This window comes from Macaca nemestrina, chromosome 8 (assembly GCF_043159975.1).
Source record: "Macaca nemestrina isolate mMacNem1 chromosome 8, mMacNem.hap1, whole genome shotgun sequence".
In the NCBI taxonomy this organism is placed as follows: domain Eukaryota; kingdom Metazoa; phylum Chordata; class Mammalia; order Primates; family Cercopithecidae; genus Macaca; species Macaca nemestrina.
Genome location: NC_092132.1, coordinates 152,280,324 through 152,303,688, shown reverse-complemented (window position 1 = coordinate 152,303,688; position 23,365 = coordinate 152,280,324). Strand labels below are relative to the sequence as shown.

The following is a 23,365-nucleotide window of genomic DNA, read 5'->3' as shown; positions in this document are numbered from 1 at the left end:
CTGCCCCCGGTCCACACATTTCATTTTTTAAATAAAAGTGAGACCCTGCTGTTCTTTTTCTGTTTCTCTGTATACACGGTTTTTACTTTACACAAAGGACCCTGACATTACACAAGTCAGCTTTTTTCACCAGTAGTGTATCATGGCACCTTCCCATGGCTCTAATGTTAATTTTTCCAGTGAACCTGACAGCCTGTTATAGAACTTAAGGAGCACACCCTTGTCCAGGAGCCAGAAGGCCACATTTACCGTGTGACTTTGGATAAGCCATTAACGTCTCCTGAAAACAATTATCAAGAGACAGTAACAATTTTATCTTCGCTATAGGACTCACAGAGTTGCTGCAAGAAGATGCACTTTGTGTTTATATATGTTTATATATGTATGTTTATATATATAATGGGATGTTTGGGGGGTGTGTGCTTGTATGTGTGGTCAGTTATATCAAATCCCTTCTAGGAAAACATGAGGGATATTAATAAGGTAAAAAGTAAGCGAGACATTGGAATATACGATTTGATTGATTTTATTCTGACTAAACTGTAAAGCAGTGAGTGTGTCATTGTTAGGCCTCGTTTCTTCGGAGGAAAAGGTGCCACTGATCCCCAGAGGGAGCTCGGAGGAGCTCAGAAGGTGACATCCCTACCTCTTCTCCCCAGAAGCCTGCTTCGAGTGAAAGTCTTGGTTTTTCTGTTTGTTTGTTTTTTGTTTTTTAAAGCTTTTATACATTGGATCCTGTTAAAAAGTTATCTTGACACTTGTTCAGGACGTTAAGAAAGACTTTCTTCCAGGACCACAGGGAGAGAAACCGGGCTCAGCTCTGAGTACAGCAGGAAAGTGGGAGTGGGACCAGGGAGCAGGGTAGGGTGGATGGGAAATTAGACAGACGGGGGTGACGGGGTTCACGCCGAGCCTCCCCGGCAGGGTTCCGGCTGAAGGCAGGCTGGGGCCGTCAGACGTCCCTGGGGATGGAGGGGTGAGGAGCCCATCTGCTGTCAAGGGAGGGGCTTGAGCTTGGCTGAGCTGGTGGGATTCTTACTCCTGAGGGCCCACCGAGCATGGGGACTGGTCCAGAAGAGGGTTCCAATGAGTTGTCTCCGGTTTAGTGAGGGGGGTGTCTCTGTCCCCATCCAGCTTGCTGTTTAGTGAGGGAGGGTGTCTCTGTCCCCATCCAGCCCGGTGTTTAGTGAGGGAGGGCGTCTCCGTCCCCTCCAGCCCGGTGTTTAGTGAGGGGGGGCGTCTGTCCGCTCCAGCCCGGTGTTTAGTGAGGGAGGGCGTCTCCATCCCCTCCAGCCCGGTGTTTAGTGAGGGGGGTGTCTCCGTCCCATCCAGCCCGGTGTTTAGTGAGGGAGGGCGTCTCCATCCCCGTCCAGCCCGGTGTTTAGTGAGGGAGGGCGTCTCTGTCCCCTCCAGCCCGGTGTTTAGTGAGGGAGGGCGTCTCCGTCCCCTCCAGCCCGGTGTTTAGTGAGGGGGGTGTCTCCGTCCCCTCCAGCCCGGTGTTTAGTGAGGGAGGGCGTCTCCGTCCCCTCCAGCCCGGTGTTTAGTGAGGGGGGTGTCTCCGTCCCCTCCAGCCCAGTGTTTAGTGAGGGAGGGCGTCTCCGTCCCCTCCAGCCCGGTGTTTAGTGAGGGAGGGCGTCTCCATCCCCTCCAGCCTGGTGTTTAGTAAGAGACTAGTCTTTGTCCCCTCCAGCCTGGCAGAAAGTCTGGCTCCTGCCCTGTGCCCTCGCCCAGCATCCTCACCAACTCTTCCTCTTCCTGCCTTCCCTTCCTCCTATTTCTGATTCTGCCTGGGGCTGTGGCTTGAGCCAGTTCTTCCTGATGCTCGCCCCGGTGGCCTGAGCATGGCATCTGCCCGGTGGTGCCCTCCCTGAGTCGGGGGTCCGCCAGCTCCTCTGGGTGAGGGTGGCCTGAGCATGGCGTCTGCCCGGTGGTGCCCTCCCTGAGTCGGGGGTCCGCCAGCTCCTCTGGGTGAGGCTCCCTCCTGCCCCCTCTTCCAAGGAGCCTGCATGAGGCCTGCGGCCTTTCTCCTGCTGGAACTGTCCGCCCGCTGCAGATTCACTAGAGTTGGTTGTTGAAAGGCGATAGTTGAGATTGAAATTTGCGGGGCATCCTGCCTCGTTTCCTCAGATAAATCCGCGTTTCTCTAGGAAAGCTGTCCCTCTGGCAGGCTCCTCGGCCCTGCTCACAGAGAGCCTGCTCTGTGCCTGGTGCTGTCCTGGAGGCTCGGGAGGATTCAGGGGTCAAGACCTGGATACCGCCTTCCAGGTCCCACTCTCTGGCATCAGGAGGCAATTGTGAGGGAAGGACAGAGCCAGCCACAGCAGCAGTGCTGGGCACGGGGAGGGGCTGCGGCGCGTTGTGGTGTGAAATAGACGCCAGGTGGACCTTCATGGAGATGTCACGTGAGCAAGGCTTGAAGGCCAGTTGAGGACCCAGAGCTGTGGAGTGGGTGGGCCCCTGTCACAGAGGCTCTGAGAGGTGCATCAGGGGTCCCGGGCTAGAGGGTTGGCAGGGGACAAGCTGTCACAGGCATAGCCAGTGGCCCTGCAGATCAGGGGACCCCGTGGGCCATTGTAAGGACATTGGTTTTGCTGGAGGGAGGCAGGGAGACCCCAGAGGGCTGAGGGGAGAAGGAAGGATGTGACCTTCACCTCGAGAGGATCACTCTGACTGCAGACAGGCTGCAGGGCCTAGCAGGCCTGGTGGGGAGCCCTGGCCAGAATCCAGGAAGGACCAGGGGCCTGGGAGCAGGAGGGCACAGGGCAGCGGGAAGAAGCGGGTGCTCTGGGCAGATTTTGAGGGTAGAGCCAGCAGGATTTGCTGCTGGGCTCGACTGGACATTAGTGAAGAGAGGGGTCCAAGTATTCTCAGAGCTGTGGCCATCACAGCGGGGTGAGCCCTGGCGTGGGCAGGGGAGTTAGGCACAGGCTGCATGGGATGCCTCACCCGGCAACCTCTCCAAGTTTTTCAGGGAGAAACTTTCTGTCCTTGGATTTCCGAAAGTTGTGGGAGTTTTAATAGACCGTAGGCCGTCATGTCTGGCAAGAGACCATCTGCCTTCATTTCGGACAGCTCGTGGGTGTGTGGGGCTGTCTGCTTTCTACCCTGTGTGTGCCGTGACTGTTTAGGGGTAAGTAGGTTGGTCTGAGTTCCAGATCAGCTTGTTCCCAAGCTGTGTTCCAATAATCGTTTTAAAAAGAAAATAACGATATTCCTTTCTCAAGAATGAAAAATGTCACATTGACTTTGGTGTTGGCAACATTCAAACTTTACCTTGGGAACCGTATGGGCTTTGAACGGAATGGACTCATTTGTGAGCTAAAGTTGTTTAATCCGCCCCGGGAACACCACGACTCCATGATCCCCAAATATAGGTCTCCTCTGATGGACTTGGATTTTGCCTGAATATGCAAGTATTTGGGAAACTTGGGAAAAGGAAATTTCCAAGACCAACTTTCCTCTCAGTATTCTTCTCGGTCCTGGGAAGCTCCAAACAAATGAAATGTTAATATGCTTCAGGAAAAGAGCAATGAGATAAGCCCACAAATTACAGCTTGTCTCAGCTATTCATTCCAAACTGCTGAGCCGCCGGTCATCGGATCTGTGGCCATTTTCAGGGGCGGAATGTGTTGGCACCCACGTCTTCATTGGCTCAGGAATGAGCTTTTCCATCTGTGAGATGAGTGACATTTATTCCTATGAATATTCTTTGGCCGCTGTAAGCTGAATTCTTCAAGTGCCGAAAAAGCAGCTCCCCGTTGGCACTATTTGATTTTAAATTTGTAATTGGTAATGTTTTATACGCGTGCAAGATTTTCTCATGGGACTCAGGATGTGAGCCCTCATTCTTCAAAGAATATGATGTTCTTATATTTTTATAAAAATATTTATAATAGAACAATCTATCTGGTTTTCCATAAGTAACAGGCTCACTCCCCACTCACTCCTTGCTGAATTATTTTAGGGTGAAACACTTCTTGTACTTTATTTGTAGAGTTTGCTATTTACATTTTGATTTAATTAAATTACAAATCCAGTGTCATCACCGCTTACAATGTGAGAACATGAGGCCCATGAGAATCGATATGGCACTTAACCTCATGTCTGCTCATCTTCAAGACAGGACAGAACCACTTCTCCCAGGGGGTTGTTTTGGGGGCCTTTAAACAGAGACTCTGGGATGGCAAAGGGCCCCATGGACGTTTATATAAATTGAGACCAGAGAAGACTCTCTCCGTCTATTCTGGGAACCTGTCCGAACAGAAAATAAAACCCTTGCCTCTCCCTCACTCGCTTGCAAGTTCTCACAGCATGAAGCAAAGGCTGGAATTAGACTGAGGGTGAGCCGAGTGCTTGTGTGGGGCCTCGGGAAGGGAAGGAAGACTGGGGTCCTTTGGGAACTGCCCATGGACCAAAGCTGTGATTTGCCTCCAAATCTCGAGTGGACAAAGGCTAAGCTGAGGAAGTCTCCACGCGAGAGTGGCTGACCTTCCTCCCGGGTCTGCTCCGTCCTCCGCCCAGGCCCCCTGTTTCCCGGCCTCGGGGCAGCCAGGGGGCAAACCCGCCAAACCCCGTTTCACCCTTACCTCCCTCCCAGGGCAGGTCTGTGCGTTTGTTTATAATCTACACAGGGACCTGTGTTCCAACACATATCACACAGTATGAAACAAGGACGAAAGAGAAATAGAAAAGGGTGAGATAGCGGGGACCATAAACAGAAGGCCTGACTCACCCGTGCCCACCCTGGGGGTGACTGCAAGCTCCTTAGCGGGGCACACCCTGGATGGACTGGGGCCACCGCCATCGTCAGTGGGTCGGGATCTTTGCTCGGGTGATGGGTTTCCTTATAGGAGGAAGGAGAGCGCTGTCTTCAGAATCAATTCTCTTCGGAATCCATGCTCAGGAGCCCCAGCGTTTTGCATCAGTCGCTGAGGGCGACGAAGTGGATGGAGGGCTTCTTCCCCAGTGGCTGCTGCCTCTGAGCACCAAGTGCTAATTGGTGATTTGACGAGCTAATCAGTGCTAATGCGTGAGGCTGCACTCCCCTGGGATCTTAATGCCTTAAGTCAATTGAAAAACAAGCTCCCTGCCCTTTGGGAGAGGCTGCTGGCCTGGGAGACACATCCCCCTCCTCCTTCTCCTCTCCTGGCACCAGTGATCCTATTTCCTCCATTCTAAGACAAGGTTTATCCCGTTCCTGGGCCCCTCCCAGCTATCCCCTGCCAAGGAGCTGTGAAACAGCAATTTGTGGCAGTTCTCAAAAGACTTGGAAATTGTGCTGCTATATAGGACTATAAGGGCAAGGAGGGATTTCTGTGGAGGAGAGGCCAGAAGGAATCATCTTTGAACTTTTGGATCAGGAATTCAGCTACTGTCTCTTAATTACTGATACGTAAGATGAACATTACATGATGAAACTACAAAGTGTTTGCAAATACATTGTTTTATTTAATCACCAAAGTAAACCTAGTAAGCTGTGGGTGCTCAATACATGTACTCTAGAAGTCTAAAACACCCTTGATGTGTTTCTTGGAAAGTCAGTAGATAAGAATGATTGGGCTGGTCTCATGAAGGCACCAATTTGGAAGGAGAATTTGAGGCTGGCAGCTGCTGGTGTGTAAGAACCTTGGCAGGCTGGGCATGGTGGCTCACGCCTGTAATCCCAGCGTTTTGGGAGGTCGAGGCAGGTGAATCACGAGGTTAGGAGTTTGAGACCAGCCTGGCCAACATGGTGAAACCCCATCTCTACTAAAAATACAAAAAATTAGCTGGGTGTGGTGGCGCGCACCTGTAATCCCAGCTACTCGGGAGGCTGAGGCAGGAGAATTGCTTGAACCTGGGAAGTGGAGATTGAAGTGAGCCAAGATCGCGCCACTGCACTTCAGCCCCAGTGACAGAGTGAGACTCCGTCTCAGAAAAAAGAGCCTCGGTAACTATTTGTGCCCTGAGTTTTCTTATATCTTCTTATTGCTCAAGGTTTCTTCTTATTCTCTCTTCTTCTTATTGCCTCATATTGAAAAAAATCCTGAATCCCAGACAAGTAGTTGCAAGTGAAAACATTTTTACCTTGACATCTCAGAATATTATCCGATTACACAGAGGTGGTAGGAGAAGCTCTGCCCGAGGCCCCAGTACCCGTGAGTTAAGTGACTGCGTGAGGTTCGAGTTGGGCTTCGATGCCTGACCGGTGTGTGATGTGCTGAGTCTACACTGACACCACAGTTTAAAAACGGCTAAAACGCACGGAAGAAGGAACGTGCAGCACGTAGGGGAGTTTTGAGTTGAGAGCTGTGGGGCGCAGCGTGAATGCCGTCGATGTTACGTAACAGGCAGCAGCAGGGTTTTTGAGGGGACTGGCTGCAGCCCCATCCATGCAGCCCACACTCCCGCTCCTCGAGGACAAGGGTGGGTCAAGACATTCACCCCTCCTCACTCAGGAACTGGTCATGACGGTGACCTGCTGGTCTTGGGGACAGCCCGTGCCCTTGTCCAGCCAGGTCACGTCCCGTGAGTCCTGCCCTGGTCCAGCAGGGTCACGTCCGGCGGTTCCTGCATGGGAACTGCCCGTGCACCTGCTCTGTGCTTCTCTGGTTTAATGGCTCCCTCCTTGCGAGTCTGAGTCCACCTGGATTGTGCATTCACAGGACAGGCTCCAGGTCAGCAGATTCTGATCAAGCAGATTTTTACAGACCGCCTTGCTCACTTCCATATACGCTGGCATTTGAATCCTTCCAGCAGTGCCTGTGGGAGGCTGTCGCCCTTGTTTCTCTCATCTGTTGTGTTATTGCTAGTGGGGGTGGGATTGTTGGAGAGGAAGGGTGAGGGCGAATCCCAAAAGAATATCTTTGGGTTTGGAGAATGCATTTATGAAAACATAATGGTTTTATTATTTAGAAGAAGAAACACGAGCACAAAACAAACAAACAAACAAAATGGAGAAATGCCCATGGGTTCCGCAGAGAAGCAGCTCCTCCTTCCACCCCGGAACCCAGTCCCAGGCATGTTCCGAGAGGCAGCGGCAGGTTACGCTCCCTGTGGGAATGTGTATACGAGTATTATGTGTGAATTATATGGGTAGATCAGCACAGGTTGTTAATGCTTAGCATTGGAGAAAGCCTCTACTTATGGGATTTTTATGTGTTTTACACACACTGTTACTTTGCCCTGGAGACATGGCTGTACTTGTGGTGAATCTGGAAATTGCATAGCAGTGTAGCTTCTAATGAGTTCAGGCTGGAATTGTAGCTTTGCTGATGATTTTGTAGTTTGGCTTGTATTCCTCCAAGGTGAACTAGAAGATAATGCTCTTGGTTTGAAGATCTACCCGGACCGGGCTCTGGGTGTCCTCTGTCCCTTGAGCGGTGGCAGCCAGGGAGACCGGATGGCTTTCTCTGACATATTGAGGCTGGATTTGAACTTCAGGAGGAGGGGAAAGAATTCTTGGTAATAGCACAGGTCTCAGACACGCTGTTTCCCTTTTGTTGGAGAAATGGAAATTTTTGGTCTGAGAAAATATGTTCAGCTCCTAGTGGAACAGAGAAGAAAATAAAATTACTGATGACTTCGCAGGAATGGATTTTGTCTCTGGAGGCACTGGCTTCTTGATGCATTTGAAAAGTCAGACTTGAGTAACTCTTGCTTTTCTCAAAAGTGGGGACTTTTTGTGTTGTTTCTTTTCCCAGATTAAGATTCTGCTCAGGTGTCCATGGCTTGGAAAGGAGCTGCCAGAAAGAATGCAATTTTGGAGTCACGTGGACCTTGTTAACCTAGCTTCTTAGCTTGCCATGTTGCTTGCTCACCATCCTAGCGGGATAATGACGTCTATTTCGAGGCTACTTGGGGATGAACATGGAAATGCTGACGTAACGTGACCTGAAGAGGGCTTAGTGTTGAGTAAAAGCTCAGCTGATCTCAGCGCCTCTTCCTTACCCCCTCTTGTCTCCGTTTCCTGGGGAAGCTGGTGGGAAGACAGTTCACAGCCAAGAGAAGAAGTTTTAGCTTCAGTGCCATGGATAAGGGGAAGCGGAAGACCCACCCCCACAGGGACTTGGGGTTTGTGAGCCTGGGGTCTCTGGCTATTCCTAAGTCATGTTTTTTTGTTTTTGTTTGTTTTTTCCCCAGGGGTAAACATACATCAGTGTCTCAGGTAGAGTCCAACTCAGACATTTCAATACACCCTTGAGTGGGTGATTCGTATCTGGGGATCATATTACTTTGGGATTCTGGACATAGCTTCTTATGAGCATGGGAATCCTGCTGCGGAGCCGGGTCGGGCTGTAGAATCGGCTTTTGGAACAGGGAGCTTGTCACTTAGGAGTTAATCGGTCTCTGTTTGCACCTTGGAACCCTTTGTGTGTGCCAGGCACAAGCTGTGTTGAGGGCTTTGATGGGTTCTCAGCGGCTTCATTCTGGGATTCTCATCCCAGGGGCATTAAAGGGTGGGGAGCATCCCAGGTGCAGCTTCTCAATGCCTGCATGCACAGGTGGGGGGCATCCCGGGCGCAGTTCTTCAGTGCCCGTGTGCACCAGGCGGAGAGCATTCCGAGGGCGGCCCCTCAGTGCCTGTGTGCACCAGGCGGAGACGCACAGCATCCCAGGGGCAGCTCTTCAATGCCTGTGTGCACCAGGCGGAGAGCATTCCGAGGGCAGCCCCTCAATGCCCCTGTGCACCAGGATCGCCTGGGAGAGTGGAGCAAAGCTCAAGCTCCTGGACTACCTTAGAACTGTCATGGGATGGATTGCCCACCTGGGAACAACTCCCTGCGTGGGAACAGCTCCCTCATGGAATGGACCCGCCGCCATGGTTCAGGGCCTCCCTGAAGCAGCGCTCTGTCTTCTTCTCTAGCAGCATCCTTGCTCCTACATGGAGCGGGTCCAAGGCTTTCCCCCACAGGCTCTGTATCACCCCGTCACGAGTGGTTCTGCTGGAACTTGAGGTCGCGGGAGGCTGTCCATTGACAAGATGAAGCCTCACATTCTATAGAGGTAGTAAAAATGGACCAGAATGGAATAGAGACTTCTCCTTGAGAATGAACAAAGGATTTTCAGGAGTGCCAGTACCATTTTATTCTGAAGGCCAAAGCTGCACCATCGTCTGGGATCAGGCCTTCATCTGTGTCTATAATTAATACCGAGTGCTGCCTCACCTTTCCAAGGACAGAGCTGGCATTGTTCTTGTACAAATCACTCATGAACAAATAACCCACGCCATGTGATTTGCTTTCGAGGAATGCTTTTGTGCAATCCGGGTCACTGACTTTTACAGGACGGTCCCACAGACTTTCTCTCGCTTTTTCTCTCCAAGGGCAGACTTTGACGACACCGCGACGTACTCAGCAGTGGCCACCAACGCCCACGGACAGGTGTCCACCAACGCAGCGGTGGTGGTGAGAAGTGAGTGTCGGGTGGGCTTTCACGGAGCGCCTTCCTCCTGCTTTTCTCTTTCTTGCTGTGCTCACTTCACTGTCTTGCAGGGTTCCGGGGAGACGAGGAACCGTTCCGTTCGGTGGGACTCCCGATAGGATGTAAGTGGGTTTTCGTTTCCTTTCTGTGTGGTGAAATGTTTAGTGACATAGCAGACAATTTGAAAACATGGTTTCCTAAGGTCCAAATCTTTTTTTTTTTTTTTTTTTTTTTTGGGACAGAGTCTCGCTCTGTCACCCAGGCCGGAGTACAGTGGTGCCATCTCGGCTCACGGCAAGCCGCGCCTCCCGGGTTCACACCTAAGGGACAACTCTTTTTTACAAAAATCATATTTCAGAAAACTCCTCCAAGTTTCTCCTGACCGGTGTTAGCGTGCTGACAATTTGTTCCCACGTCATTCTATGGCTAGGTGGTATTTTTAGACTGGTGAAAACATCACTTGGAGAGACTACATTTTTGAATTGGAAAAAAAGAGACACATTCAAATTCTTGACCTGAATGCATCCCGTTGCTGTTTTGTGTTTAAGGAGAGGTGGTGTTTTTTGTTTTTTTTTTTTCCTCCAAAAGTCTCTTGGTCCTTGTAACAAAAAACTTCAGGTCAAAATGAGGGCAGTGCAGCAGGCTTTGGCCCAGAAACCCGCCCCAGGCCTGGGACCTGCCGTGGCCCTGTAATGAGGCGAAGCCGTCTCCGGCCCTGGGCTGGCTTCACCCTCGCCGTCCCGTGGTGCTGGGTGACCCATGCTGGGTGAGGTGAGGAGGTCCCCATGAGGGCATCTGAGAACTGGGACATGATGGATGTACTTTCAATGTAGCTTGTTTATGGCTTGGGAGTGAGTTTTAGAATTGGCCTGAACTTCCCAGGAAGGAACCGTACATTCCGATGGAAGCACTGATTTTACTGTAATGCAAGGCTTAGATGCTCCGGGCCGCGTGCTGGGAGTGGAGAGTTGACCAAAGTGACGATGGAGGGTGGAGCCTCCTGGCAGCTGCTGGACACTGTGGGCGTGGCCTCCGCTTGCTATTTCTGTGTGACTTTTATTGCTGGGCTACATTCAACACTCGGTGAGCCTCCAAGACCACCAAAGGGCAGGCAGGGACCGGGCCAAGGTGAGCCTGGGGAGGCCGGGAGATCTGGGCATCTGTGCACAGTTCTGGCCCTCAGGACAGCACGGAGTCTGTGTGGAGAGGTGCCCCAGGCACTGATGAGCTGGGCAGGTCCTGGCAGTCACCTGGTCCCATCCCGGAGTTTCTCCTACCTATGAACATTTTATCTTCCTAAACAAGAACCATGGTGCAGGTACAGCATAGATCACCATGTAAGAATGCTCATGTGTTCACCACCCGTGTTTGACAGGGGGAAATATCTTGCTATTTTTGCTTCACTTGTTTTTCATCGAAGTCCAATTTACATAACACAACATTAGCTATTACTGTACCATTCAGGGTAGCTTCAGTTGTTTTCCAAGAGCTGAAACAATCACAGAGATGATTAAAGCACCCAATGCTGCTCCTGTCCGTCTCCCACACCGTCCTGGCATTTACGGTGGCTTTTTAAATTTTTTATTTTTATTTATTTATTTATTTTTGAGACAGGGTCTCACTCTGTCACCCAGGCTGGAGTGCAGTGGTGCGATCTTGGCTCACTGCAGCCTTGATCTCCCTGGCTCAAGGAATCAACCTCCCAAGTAGCTGGGACTACAGGTGTGTGTCACCAAACCTGGCTCATTTGTTTTTTTTGTATTTTGTAGAGATGCAGTTTCACCATGTTGCCCATGTTGGTCTTAAACTCCTGGGCTCAAGTGATCCTCCCGCCTTGGCCTCCCAAAGTGCTAGGATTATAGACATGAGCCACCATACCCGGCCTGTGGCTGTTGTTTAAACTTCCTTACGTGCATATATCTGTAAATCATACAGTTTTTTTTGGTTTTAAAAATTCAGTATAGATTTTTTCCTGACATGTATGTACTCCCCCTACCACACATATTTTTGAAATTTAACCAGGCTGACACTTCTGGATCTAGTTACTTCATTTGGGCGAACTCTAAACTCTATGGATACAAACACCACCGTTTGTTTTGAAGAGGAGGCAGCCGTGGCCTCCAAGTCCATGTGACTTGCCAGAAGCCACAGTCTGGGGCTGAGGTTGGACTTAAACCTTTAGTCTTCACACACGATCAGGTTCTTAGCCCTGCCTCTAACGACACCACAAGGTCGACTTTGTGACATTTAATTCTTCAGCAATGGCTTGTCTCAGCTCCGGCTGCTGGAACAACACGCCATGGCCGGGGCAGTTTATGAACAATAAGCACTTATCCTCTCTGTTCTGGAGGCAGAAGCCTGACACTCAGCAGGCGTAGCTTCTGGTGAGAACCCTCCTCTTGAGTTGCTGACGGCACCTGCTCACGGCGTCCTCACGTGGAAGGGAGGAAGGTCTGGCCTCTTCCTCCTCTTCCAAGGGCGCTCATCCCCGCCCTGGGGCCCAGCTCTCATGATCTCATCCCACCCTCATTGCCTTCCAAAGGCCTCACTTCCTCACACCGTCCCACTGAAGGTCAGGGATTCAACCCTAGAATTTGGGACACAGATATTCCGTCTGGAGCACAGACCTGGCTGGGGTGTTCCACGCCGTGGGGCGGTGACAAAGACATGTTTTTGTGGTGATGGCCTGAGTGTGTCTGCTTTCAAAGATGCTCTCTGTCCTTCGGTCCTGAAAGCCTCCATCGTTTCTGTGCAGTGCCCCTGTCATCAGTGATTCCGTACACGCACTTCGACGTCCAGTTTTTGGAGAAGTTTGGGGTCACCTTCAGGAGGGAAGGCGAGACGGTCACTCTCAAGTGCACCATGCTGGTGACGCCAGACCTGAAGCGGGTGCAGCCGCGAGCCGAGTGGTACCGTGATGGTGAGTAGGACACAGCCCAGATCTGGGCACACGCCAGGAGGATTTGGGTCGAAATGTCCTTTAAATGTGGGTGTCAATGTGGCTTTTGTCTCTACCACTGGGTCAGCTCCAGACAGCCGAACAAACTGAGGGACTGTAGAGAACTTGGCGGCCCACCATTGACTTTGAACTTCATCCAGGAGAATCCTGGAGAGAAACCCCAAATCTAGAGCAGCCACTTAGAGACTGATGGCTCGTACGACCACAGACAGAATGATCTCATGCTATTGAGATTGAGTTTAATGCACATTACTGCATGGAAGGGGCTGGTTAGCAGCTTGTGTACTACCTCTAGACAGAAATGCTACCTTAGTCCTATTACGATTCTTTTCTTCCTTCCAGTCCAGTCATTTTGTTTTTAGAGTTTGGTGATGCAGAGGGTCTATGCTGGGTTCTTTGGAGATGTGACAGTAGCCCCTTCAGACGCACGCCCCTGTGATTCCCTATGGGCAGAGGAAGCTGGTTGGGGCAGTGGCCACTCAGCAGAGAAGCAGGGAGCCCCCAGGTGAACCCAGCTTACCTGAGGACAAAGCTGGCGGCCACTTGCAGCATGTCCCACCTTTACCCACTCAAGTGGCAGCCCGTGCTCTGGGCTGTGGGGTGGCAGCCTGTGCTCTGGGCTGTGGGGTGGCAGCCCGTGTTCTGGGCTGTAGGTGCTCCATTCATGTATGTGCTTCCATGAAGTACACCTGTTGGGATTTTACCAGGTTGAGGCTCTGCCTTCCGTGGTGTGCAGCTGCACTGTCCTGTCCTGCTCTGAGACGGCGCTGGTGTCCTCAGGCTTTCTTTGCCTGCCGGGGTGATTTCGGATGCAAACCTTCCATGTAAACGCTTTTTCTTTCAGATGTGCTGGTGAAAGAGTCTAAGTGGACGAAGATGTTCTTTGGAGAAGGCCAGGCCTCCCTGTCCTTCAGCCACCTGCACAAGGACGACGAGGGCCTGTACACCCTGCGCATCGTGTCTCGGGGCGGCGTCAGTGACCACAGCGCCTTCCTGTTTGTCAGAGGTGTGGCAGGATTGTCAGGGTGCAGACCTTGTGTGTGCCCGGGGAGGGGAGGTGGCCCTGGGAGGAAGGAGGCACTGGGAAAAGGAGTCAGGAGGGTGTGAGACCACTTTGATCCTTGGAGACCCCCGTGTGGCACCGATTTTCCCTCGGTGCACGGGCACACCAGGCGCTTCCTGCTGATGAGCAAACAGAGGAATCAGGACACAATCCAGAATAGACCAGAGTCGTCATTCGTTCATATACTCATGAGCATTTGACAAATGGCTCCCAAGAGTGAGTGCACCAGATTTACTGATTCTCAGGGAAGGTAGCCCGAGGACAAAGAGGGGCACAGTGTTGGAGTCCCAGGGAAGAGCTTCCTTACTCTCCTGCCAGCGACCCACTCCCTCTGGACTTTGGCTTAAGAGAAACAGACGTGAGGATGACAGCCAGTGCTGTGACCTCCACCAACCGCTTTAATGAAACTTGTGCTTAAGACGTTTGTGGCCGGGCGCTGTGGCTCACGCCTGTAATCCCAGCACTTTGGGAGGCCGAGACGGGCGGATCACGAGGTCAGGAGATCGAGACCATCCTGGCTAACACGGTGAAACCCCGTCTCTACTAAAAATACAAAAAACTAGCCGGGCGTGGTGGCGGCGCCTGTAGTCCCAGCTACTCAGGAGGCTGAGGCAGGAGAATGGCAGGAACCCGGGAGGCGGAGCTTGCAGTGAGCTGAGATCTGGCCACTGCACTCCAGCCTGGGCCACAGAGCAAGACTCCGTCTCAAAAAAAAAAAAAAAAAAAAGGCGTTTGTGGCCACAACAGCCATCACCACCGGAGGCTTTCTGTCAGGCAGTGTGCTGGGGTCCTACACGGATTTAGTCTTCACGACAGACTCACTATGGAGGCTTCACTCATTCCATTTTATGAAAAGAAAGACAAAATTTGTGATATACATATATATATTTATAAAATGCCTATTGTATACATCCTATAGGTGTGCATGTATGTGTCTATACTTACATAAACATCCGTGTATACATAAGCTAGAATTCTTACAATAACAGCAAAAGGAAATACTGTTCTCCATTTTCCAGATGAATCCGTTGAGGCTCAGAGGCAGGAGAAATGTCTCTAGGGTGGAGAAGCTGGGATTTAAATTTTGTTGGAGCCTGAGCTCCTGCTATACAGTTGTAGTGTTTTTGGCATCATGTGACTGAGAAGGAGGGGCCACCTACCCCCCAACCCTTTTTTGTTTTGTTTTGTTTTCCTTTTGAGACGGATTCTCACTCTGTCGCCCGGGCTGGAGTGCAGTGGTGCGATCTCAGCTCACTGCAAACTCCGCCTCCTGGGTTCAAGCGATTCTCCTGCCTCAGCCTCCTGAACAGCTGGGACTACAGGCACCCGCCACCAAGCCTGTATAATTTTTTGTATTTTTATTATTTATTTATTAATTTGTTTTTTGAGACGGAGTCCTTGTTGCCCAGGCTGGAGTGCAGTGGTGCTATCTGGACTCACTGAAACTTCCGCCTCCTGGGTTCAAGCGATTCTCCTGCTTCAGCCTCCCGAGCAGCTGGGACTACAGGCGTGTACCACCATGTCAGGATAATTTTTGTATTTTTAGTAGAGACGGGATTTCACCATGTTGGTCAGGCTGGTCTCGAACTCTTGACCATAAGTGATCGGCCCCGCCTCGGCCTTCCAAGCGTTGGGATGACAGGCATGAACCACCATGCCTGGCCTCACCTACGTTTTTATCAGTGTCTATTTCACTCCCCTCCCGCTTCTGCCCTGGGCGGCATCTCGGCAGCCTCTGGGTTTAGGGGCAGCCTCCTTGCTGAGGCACAGCTGACCTACAAGGAAGGCGTCGGAGCGCTCCTGCGCCATGTAGCTGCTGCTCCTCTCCTCTCCGGGTCCCCGGGCTCCTGGCTCCATCCTGATCAGCCGAGTGTCCTTACCTGCTGCCCGGGTTCTCACCTTCCCACCTGCCTCCAGCTCCAGCGGGGTGCAGGATGCATCTGTACATCGTCATGATTATTTTTTCCATTGCATCCATTAGATCAGAGCTTAAAGGAAGGACTCTATCATTAAAGAATATTTCATCTGAAAAGAAATAGAAGAAATGTCGACCAAACGTATCTCACCCTCCTCACTTCCCACACGATAGCCTAAGCTTGCAAGTCTGTGAGGTTAGACACTTCCACCATGTTTCACTGCTATTATTAGGTGGGCGTTAAATGTCCCTTCCATCCTCTGCATGTGCCTGCTGCTATGACGCTCCACCCCATAAAAAGGCAATACATGCAACATGGTTCAAATCGCCTTGCTCACTCAGCAACAACAGTGGGAAGAAATTAAGGCGAGGGTGGGGAGTTTAACCATTTTCAATCGCTTTCTGAGGCTTTTGAATGCGAGAGGAAACTACTTGGCTCAATGTCAGGAAATTCTCAGCTTTTAATACCCTGAGGATATGTGAGCAGGAAACTGGATAGTGCTTACACTGCTAAGGATGCGTCACAGGACGGCCATGGCTACTGAATAAATACATAGTTCAGATAAGAGGGTTAACATTCTGTGTATTAACTTTCTAAGTTGCTCTGTTGGTTTTCATGCAGCTGTAATTAAACCTAATTGCAACATGGTCATCAATAGACTGAGAAATGAATGATACAATATCGTCCCAAACATTGGCTCAAAATTGGCCCAAAGAGTAAATCACCCAATTTCCTAAGGATTTTGAAATAGAATAGTATCTCAGGTGATATTTCTCAGGTGTTAGAAATGCTGAATTGTTGTCACTGTTTCATCCACACCTTTCTGGCCACGTGCCGTTATGCAACATAGCAGCACCAAGAGAAGATGAACTGAATTCGGGATCTAATGACAAAAATTTGTAGACTTAAGTGTTTTATCGAGGATTCTATGTTTTGAAACTTTTTAATTCATAAATAATTTTATATTTCTTGTCACCAATTTCCACCAGAGTAAGAAATATTCTAGTACTTGGAACTTGAGGATTAAACAGGGGATCAAATCAAGGGGATAGAATTGGAGCTTGGAGGAGCTGTAAACAGGCTTTGCAGTGACCCCAGCCTTTAAATGACAGCTGTGTGCCTTTTCTCTCTCCGCCCCAAGATGCTGACCCGCTGGTCACAGGGGCCCCCGGCGCACCCATGGACTTGCAGTGCCACGACGCCAACCGAGACTACGTCATCGTGACCTGGAAGCCGCCCAACACCACCACCGAGAGCCCTGTCATGGGCTATTTTGTGGACCGGTGAGTGTCTTCTACATGGAATCTTACCATGAACGATATATTGAGAAATCTTTCTCAACACAGGTTGACGTTCCCATTTTTTGATTGGTTCTAGGTCCATGGCTAATTGGTCGTATAAGGTCCTGTTTAGGCAATTGGTAAATACGGCCAAGTAGGCTGAGCCCAGCGTAACCACACTGGGTTTCTTTTTGTTGAAAGTGTGGCCTCATTTGCCTGTTGCACAGTAACCAATTGCCAGTAACCAATCCCACCAATGTCTTCAGGCTTGCTCTGAGCCTCGTGCTGTGCTTCCGTTGAGGTACGGGCTATGCCTCATACTGGAGAGGGCCCTGGCTCTAGCAGAATTCAGGTTTGGAACTGTCCTTCCCTCCTGAGAGACAAAGTGGTGTGAAGAATGCCAGCTCATTTCTACCAAAGTTCTTTCCTTTTCCCTACTGGGGAATATGTGTTCTTCTTGTTTCCAAGGGAGAAATCTTGAGCTTTGAAATATTGGGTTTGTGATTTAGTTGATAACTTACGTTTAGGTCATCATTGGAGCCAGTGGAGTTTGAACTCTTTGACTTCCCGTATTGGGGACAGCACTCGGAGGCTGGGAAGTACACTGAGCACAGCCAGTGGGTTTACTAGATACGCAATTTATGCCCTAAATACAAATTCCGGTTATTGGAGTAAATTCTAGTTGAGAAAATGAATTTAGAAATTAGAGAGTATTAAGAGGATGGTTCTGGCCAGGTACGTTGGCTCACGCCTGTAATCCCAGCACTTTGGGAGGCCAAGTCAGGTGGATCACGAGTTCAGGAGATCAAGACCACTTGGCCAATATGGTGAAACCCCATCTCTACGAAAAATATAAAAATTAGCTGGGTGTGGTGGTGTGTGCTTGTAATCCCAGCTACTTAGGAGGCTGAGGCAGGAGAATCTCTTGAGCTGTGGAGGCGGAGGTTGCAGTGAGATGAGATTGTGCCACTGCACTCCAGCCTGGCTACAGAGTGAGACTCCTTCTGGAAAAAAAAAAAAAAAAGAGGATGGTTCCTGCTAGAAATGCAAAATTTTATATGTATATTAAACAGAAAAATAAGGTGATTAGCTCAGGAAAAAAAGAGGGAATTGGCTTACTTTTTTTTACGCTGATTAAATTCTCTTCCAACAAAGCTACTTGTTTGACTTAAACATTCCCCATCAAAGTAATATTTTGATGTGCTAGAGACAGTTCTGCAGGGACTGCTGTTCAGGGCTTACCTTGAATTAAGCAACAACAGCAAGAAAAACAAACCCTCAAAGTGATCTTCTTTTCTCCTGGGACAGCTGATAACTTCTCTGGCCATGTTGACACAAACCATTTCCTGCACTGTCTCAGTTAACAATCCGCATTCCTCCCCTCATTACAAAAAGAGCAAACGTGAACATCAAAGCAACCGAACGTTTTGGGAATGGGGGTGCATTTGGAAGTGGGGGGTGCAGCTACTCCTCTGTCCTTCCTTCAGGCTTACAACTTGCCAGCTGTTGCCTGAAGTTGAAGGTTTTCCCACCAGACTTTTGGTTTTGACCTTGTTGTTCTCTTTGGCTAAAACAGCCCATGACTTGTGGATCAGAGAGCTTTCATTAAAAGTGCTAGATCCTTAGTGGGAGAGCTGGTTCTTTCCCAGATGAAGGCACCACTCTGGGGTTGAAGTGCTCCCTCCAAAGACTGATTTTCTGAACTGGCTCTTTTCTCCTGGGGATTTAACATGAAGAGTTTTTTCTTACATTTTTCAACCTGTGAAAAATGGAGGTTAATCTTTCCTATATTTCCAGGTTTCTGGTCAGGAATTAATATTTTCAAAAGACTTCTACATTCCACTTGAGAAGCATTCTAGAAAGAAATGCCCTAATGTTATTCCAGGAGACTGGAAGCCAGCTTTCCCGGGGACCCGGGCCCTTGGTCCCACAGAGTAGGATGGGAGCTGGAGGCAGAGTGGGCTGAGCCTGTTTCCCCAGCCTGGGCCTCAGACAGGTCACGCCGCAGCTTAGGGGTGCCTTGACCATGTCACATAATTCGGAAAAAGAACTGTTCAGGATATGTCTAAAATAACTTTTTGAGGAGATTTTTGCCTAAATGTGTTTGATGACAGGAATTGATCTTCAACTATAAATTATTAAGATTCATGGGTATATATTACACATATAATAGATAATACATATAATATATATATTGAATTTTCTAAATAGCTCTGTCTTTTAAAGTTTACCTATACAAGACAATATTTTAGCAGCACAGATTTTACTGGCATGAGATATTTTCCTGTTATAATCGGTGTGTGCATGTATGTATATGCCTATATATATTTAGTAGGTTGCCACATTTGTTATTCTCTGTTGTTTTTCTTTTATTAACTTGAAGATGTGAAGTAGGAACGAACAACTGGGTTCAGTGCAATGATGCACCAGTGAAAATCTGCAAATACCCAGTCACGGGGCTTTTTGAAGGAAGGTCTTACATATTCCGAGTGAGGGCGGTGAACAGTGCGGGCATCAGCCGCCCCTCCAGGGTCTCTGATGCGGTGGCCGCACTTGACCCCTTGGACCTCAGAAGGTTACAAGGTAAGCCGCTCACGCCTCAGTATCCACTGTGCCCAGGAAGCTTTGGCTGCTTTGTGTGTGATCTATTCTCTCTTTCCCTCCCAACTCGTTGCGAGCCAAGAGAATGCCCTGTGTGCAGAGTGTAGCACAGGCTGTTTCACTGTTCTCCAACGTCTCTACCAACATCACTGCAGGAATGAGAACAGGATGACATGTACACTCTAAAATGATTGTGCCTCACCTCCAGAAAGCTCTTTGCTGGAATCCAGTCAAATTGGCTCAGAATTAGACCTTTTTTTTTTATTCCATTGGTGATATAATTTCAACACATAATGACACTTAGAAGGCCATCCTATTTCTGAGTTTTAATTTTGCATGACACAGATTCCTCAATGGGACTGGGCCCTTTGTTATGGTTCTAGGTGAGCCACTGTATTTTCCTTACCCACATGGTCCTTTGCATCCACCACCAAGAGCGGAGAAGTGCTGTTACCAGGACACTTCCAGAATCAGCTCGGATGCCCCCAGAGGACTCACAGGCTGTAGTCCTAATGCAGAGGAGATGCAGAACTGGCACAGAATTAGGAAAGACGGGGGCTTTTTGGGAAACCTTCGCGTGTCAAATCAAGTGTCAACCTTTCTCTCTGCAGCCGTTCATTTGGAAGGAGAGAAGGAGATTGTCATTTATCAGGATGACCTTGAAGGTAAGTCGCTCCTTATCACTCCAGCTGCTCGTCCCCTGGGGATTTGGAGTTGTAATTGGAGATGGGAGAGATGGACAGAGAACGCCCCCTACTGGGCACAGCCTCTGCATGGAAAAATGAAAACTGCAGGTCAGGCCTGCAAGCCCTAAGAAAAAAACAAGACAGAGTGAGAGGGTGGGAGAAAGGGTGAAGGAGTAGTGAGTCTTAGACTCACCTTTCATTTGGGGTTTACAAAGGCATTCTTTCGGGCACTCGTAGAGAAGAAACCCAACTAAAGCTAAGACTTGGTTCCTGGATGACGTAAGATCCGTTCTCATGGATTGCATTGTGAAATCGATTTCATTTTACATTTTCTAAGCAAAAATTTTGTTCCTGACATTTTAACTGAAATGCATTGAGTCTTTCCTGCCAAAGGGTGTTCTTGGTCCTTATTTATATTTGATTTTGTGGCTATTTCTTCTCCCTGATATTCCTTTTAAAGAGCTTTAGAAAGAATGATGTGTTAACGAGAATCCAACATTATTAACCATAAATCAAAAGATTTTAATTGGACTTATAACTAGAGTTCATAGAGTGCCATAGGTGAAAACTTAAAAAGAAAGATTTCGAATTAGTTTGGAGCCACTGGCTAAGAAGCGGTGATTTTGAGCTGTTCTTTAAAATCACAGCCGTGTTCTCTCTCCCAGAGCTGCAGTCTCAAAAACGTTTTCTGGATCGATTTTCTACATCTGAAGCAGATAGGTCCCCATCTAGTATCCACACATTGCATTTTCTGCCACATGAAGATTTTTCTCTGGGATCTCAAAACAAACATATGTCCCAATGTGTCCCATGAGGGACATAAACTCCCAAAAGAAGACCTTAAGAGTTCTGGTCAAGCCAAGGTAACCTTTAAGCCTTAGTCAAACCCTCTGGCTCCAGAAAGACCTAGAACTCAGGACGGACACTCCATACGTAAGGAATGAAAGTGAGGGCTTTGGGGAGGGCAACTTCTTGCAGCTTCCTGGGCATCTGGTGTTTTGACTCAGCCTAGTATTCTGTCTCATGCATGGTAAACCCTTTCCATTTTGCCGATGATTAAAACATGGATATTTGAATGACTGAAAAATGGCTCCAAATTCTTTTGGAAGAGAAGGCATGCTTGAGGCTGACCAGCCTGTGTAGAATGAGGTTTGCTTCTGGTCTGTGGGAGGAACAGGCAGCCCAGGCTGTGTGGAATGAAGTCTGGTCCTGGCCTGTGGGAGGAACAGGCAGCCCAGGCTGTGTGGAATGAGGTCTGGTTGCCTGTGGGAGGAACAGGCAGCCCAGGCTGTGTGGAATGAGGTCTGGTTCTGACCTGTGGGAGGAACAGGCAGCCCAGGCTGTGTGGAATGAGGTCTGGTTGCCTGTGGGAGGAACAGGCAGCCCAGGCTGTGTGGAATGAGGTCTGATTCTGGTCTGTGGGAGGAACAGGCAGCCCAGGCTGTGTGGAATGAGGTCTGGTTGCCTGTGGGAGGAACAGGCAGCCCAGGTTGTGTGGAATGAGGTCTGGTTCTGGCCTGTGGGAGGAACAGGCAGCCCAGGCTGTGTAGAATGAGGTTTGGTTCTGGCCTGTGGGAGGAACAGGCAGCCCAGGCTGTGTGGAATGAGGTCTGGTTGCCTGTGGGAGGAACAGGTAGTCCCCCTTCTCACTCCTCACAGGCAGACAGATTCAGGGAGGAGATGGGCAGCCCGGACCATGCTGAGTGGATGTGTAGGATTCCAGCCTGGCAAAAATGAGCCACGGTGAGAAGGTGTAACTTGCTTTGTAAACGTCACATATCTGTGATGAGATTTGCCTTCTGTCCAGGCCATTGTGAAGAGCACTGGGGAAGGGAAATCATGTAATGGAATGAAGCTTCCCCAGGCGGAAGCCCTGCCTTTTTGGAGGGACAGTCTATCTTTCTAGCGAGACGTGATTGTGGTAGGATAGACGTAGCCCGCTGTTCATGACGTGTCAAAGGAAGAAAGAGCAGGTGTCCTGAGGCTTGGTTTGCCAGTTGATAAAATGCAAGTTTGGTGTCCAGAAACAGTAGCTCTCATTTCTTGCTGGAGTAAAGACACAGATGCTATTTTCCATGGTCTCGTGTTTTCCTTGCTTTCAGCAAGGCAGGTTTCTGGCTGGTTGGGCCTGTGCCCTCCTCTGTTGGAGATTTGCTTCTGGTCTGTGGGAGGAACAGGCAGCCCAGGCTGTGTGGAATGAAGTCTGGATTTATTCATCCTCAGGGGACTTTTCCAAGGCTGTGTTTATATGGTGGGTCATGGGAGGCTGAGGGTGAGACTCTCAGATGGAAAATTGCTTGACTTGGTACGTGGACACTGCCTGAGGCTCAGCCTCCCGGGCTTCAGTTCTCTGACGTGACGCCTTGTGTACAGTGAACAGGCAATTTCCATGGTCAGAAACGAAGTGGGTATGAAATTGAAATTCTGCTACGTTGATATGGGGGTTTGGAAAGTTCATCTGTTCACCTCAGCCATTTTAAACAAGGAGTAACTCCTCTAACTTAAAAAATCTTTATCCGAAGAAAGAGATCTATAATGTTTCGAAGCGAACCATTTCTGGGTTCAAAAATTTGCTATTAGGAAGTTCCCTTTTCTACCTGTGTCTTTTTTCTTCAGCTGATTTTTTTTTTTTTTCTTTTACCATTGCTTTAGCTAGAAAACACTTGGTAAATGCCACCTGTTTTAAAGAAACAGAAACTCAGTACTGTTGTTGGCTAAAAATGGCTCCTCTGCTATTTTTGACTTTTCGCTAAGTTTTCCGTATCGTTTTAATCTTGGGCAATGTCTTCCTTCAAACATTTAAACGGCTATCCATGCTCTTCCCTTAACACAAACCCAACTTGCCCAGTATTTCTTGAATTGCTTCGTTGAAAAATGGACACCGTATCCTTGGAAAGGCCAGAATAGACTCTCGCAGAATTTAATGAGAGTGTTTTTACTCTACTGTTTTACCACGTTTTTCTCTCCTAATTATGCATGCAAGCGTTGGCTGTGCTGTCCTGGGCTGGGTCATCTGCAGCCCACGTGCTCAGTCACTTGCTCTGTGCTCTGCAGGACCCTAGAATTCTGTCAAATCTAAAATAAACTTGGCGTTTCATTTACTTAGAGAAAAATCTCCTGGGGAGGTTGTGGTTTCCTTAGGTGGATGAGGGAACAAAATGCAGAAGTTGGAACCAGAAGACCTAAGTCTGGACCCCAATTCAGCCACCCAGTAGCTGTGTGATCTTAGGAAAATGTTATGTTTTTATGAGATCAATTTCTGGAATTTTTTTTTTTTTGAGACGGAGTCTTGTTCTGTCGCCCAGGCTGGAGTGCAGTGGCCGGATCTCAGCTCACTGCAAGCTCCGCCTCCTGGGTTCCCGCCATTCTCCTGCCTCAGCCTCCCGAGTAGCTGGGACTACAGGCGCCGCCACCTCGCCCGGGTAGTTTTTTGTATTTTTTAGTAGAGACGGGGTTTC

The 23,365-nt window shown here is 49.2% G+C and overlaps 1 protein-coding gene across 1 annotated transcript in view; it reads left to right on the top strand.

Annotated features, from left to right (window-relative positions):
* The window catches only part of LOC105491891 (myomesin 2), a 100,541-nt gene that overhangs the window by 12,188 nt on the left and 64,988 nt on the right, over window positions 1–23,365 (top strand). Inside the window, 7 exon segments of the mRNA XM_071068671.1 lie at window positions 9,305–9,393; window positions 9,474–9,524; window positions 12,158–12,322; window positions 13,206–13,367; window positions 16,482–16,623; window positions 19,004–19,203; window positions 19,833–19,886. Coding sequence (XP_070924772.1) covers window positions 9,305–9,393; window positions 9,474–9,524; window positions 12,158–12,322; window positions 13,206–13,367; window positions 16,482–16,623; window positions 19,004–19,203; window positions 19,833–19,886 — 863 coding nt within the window.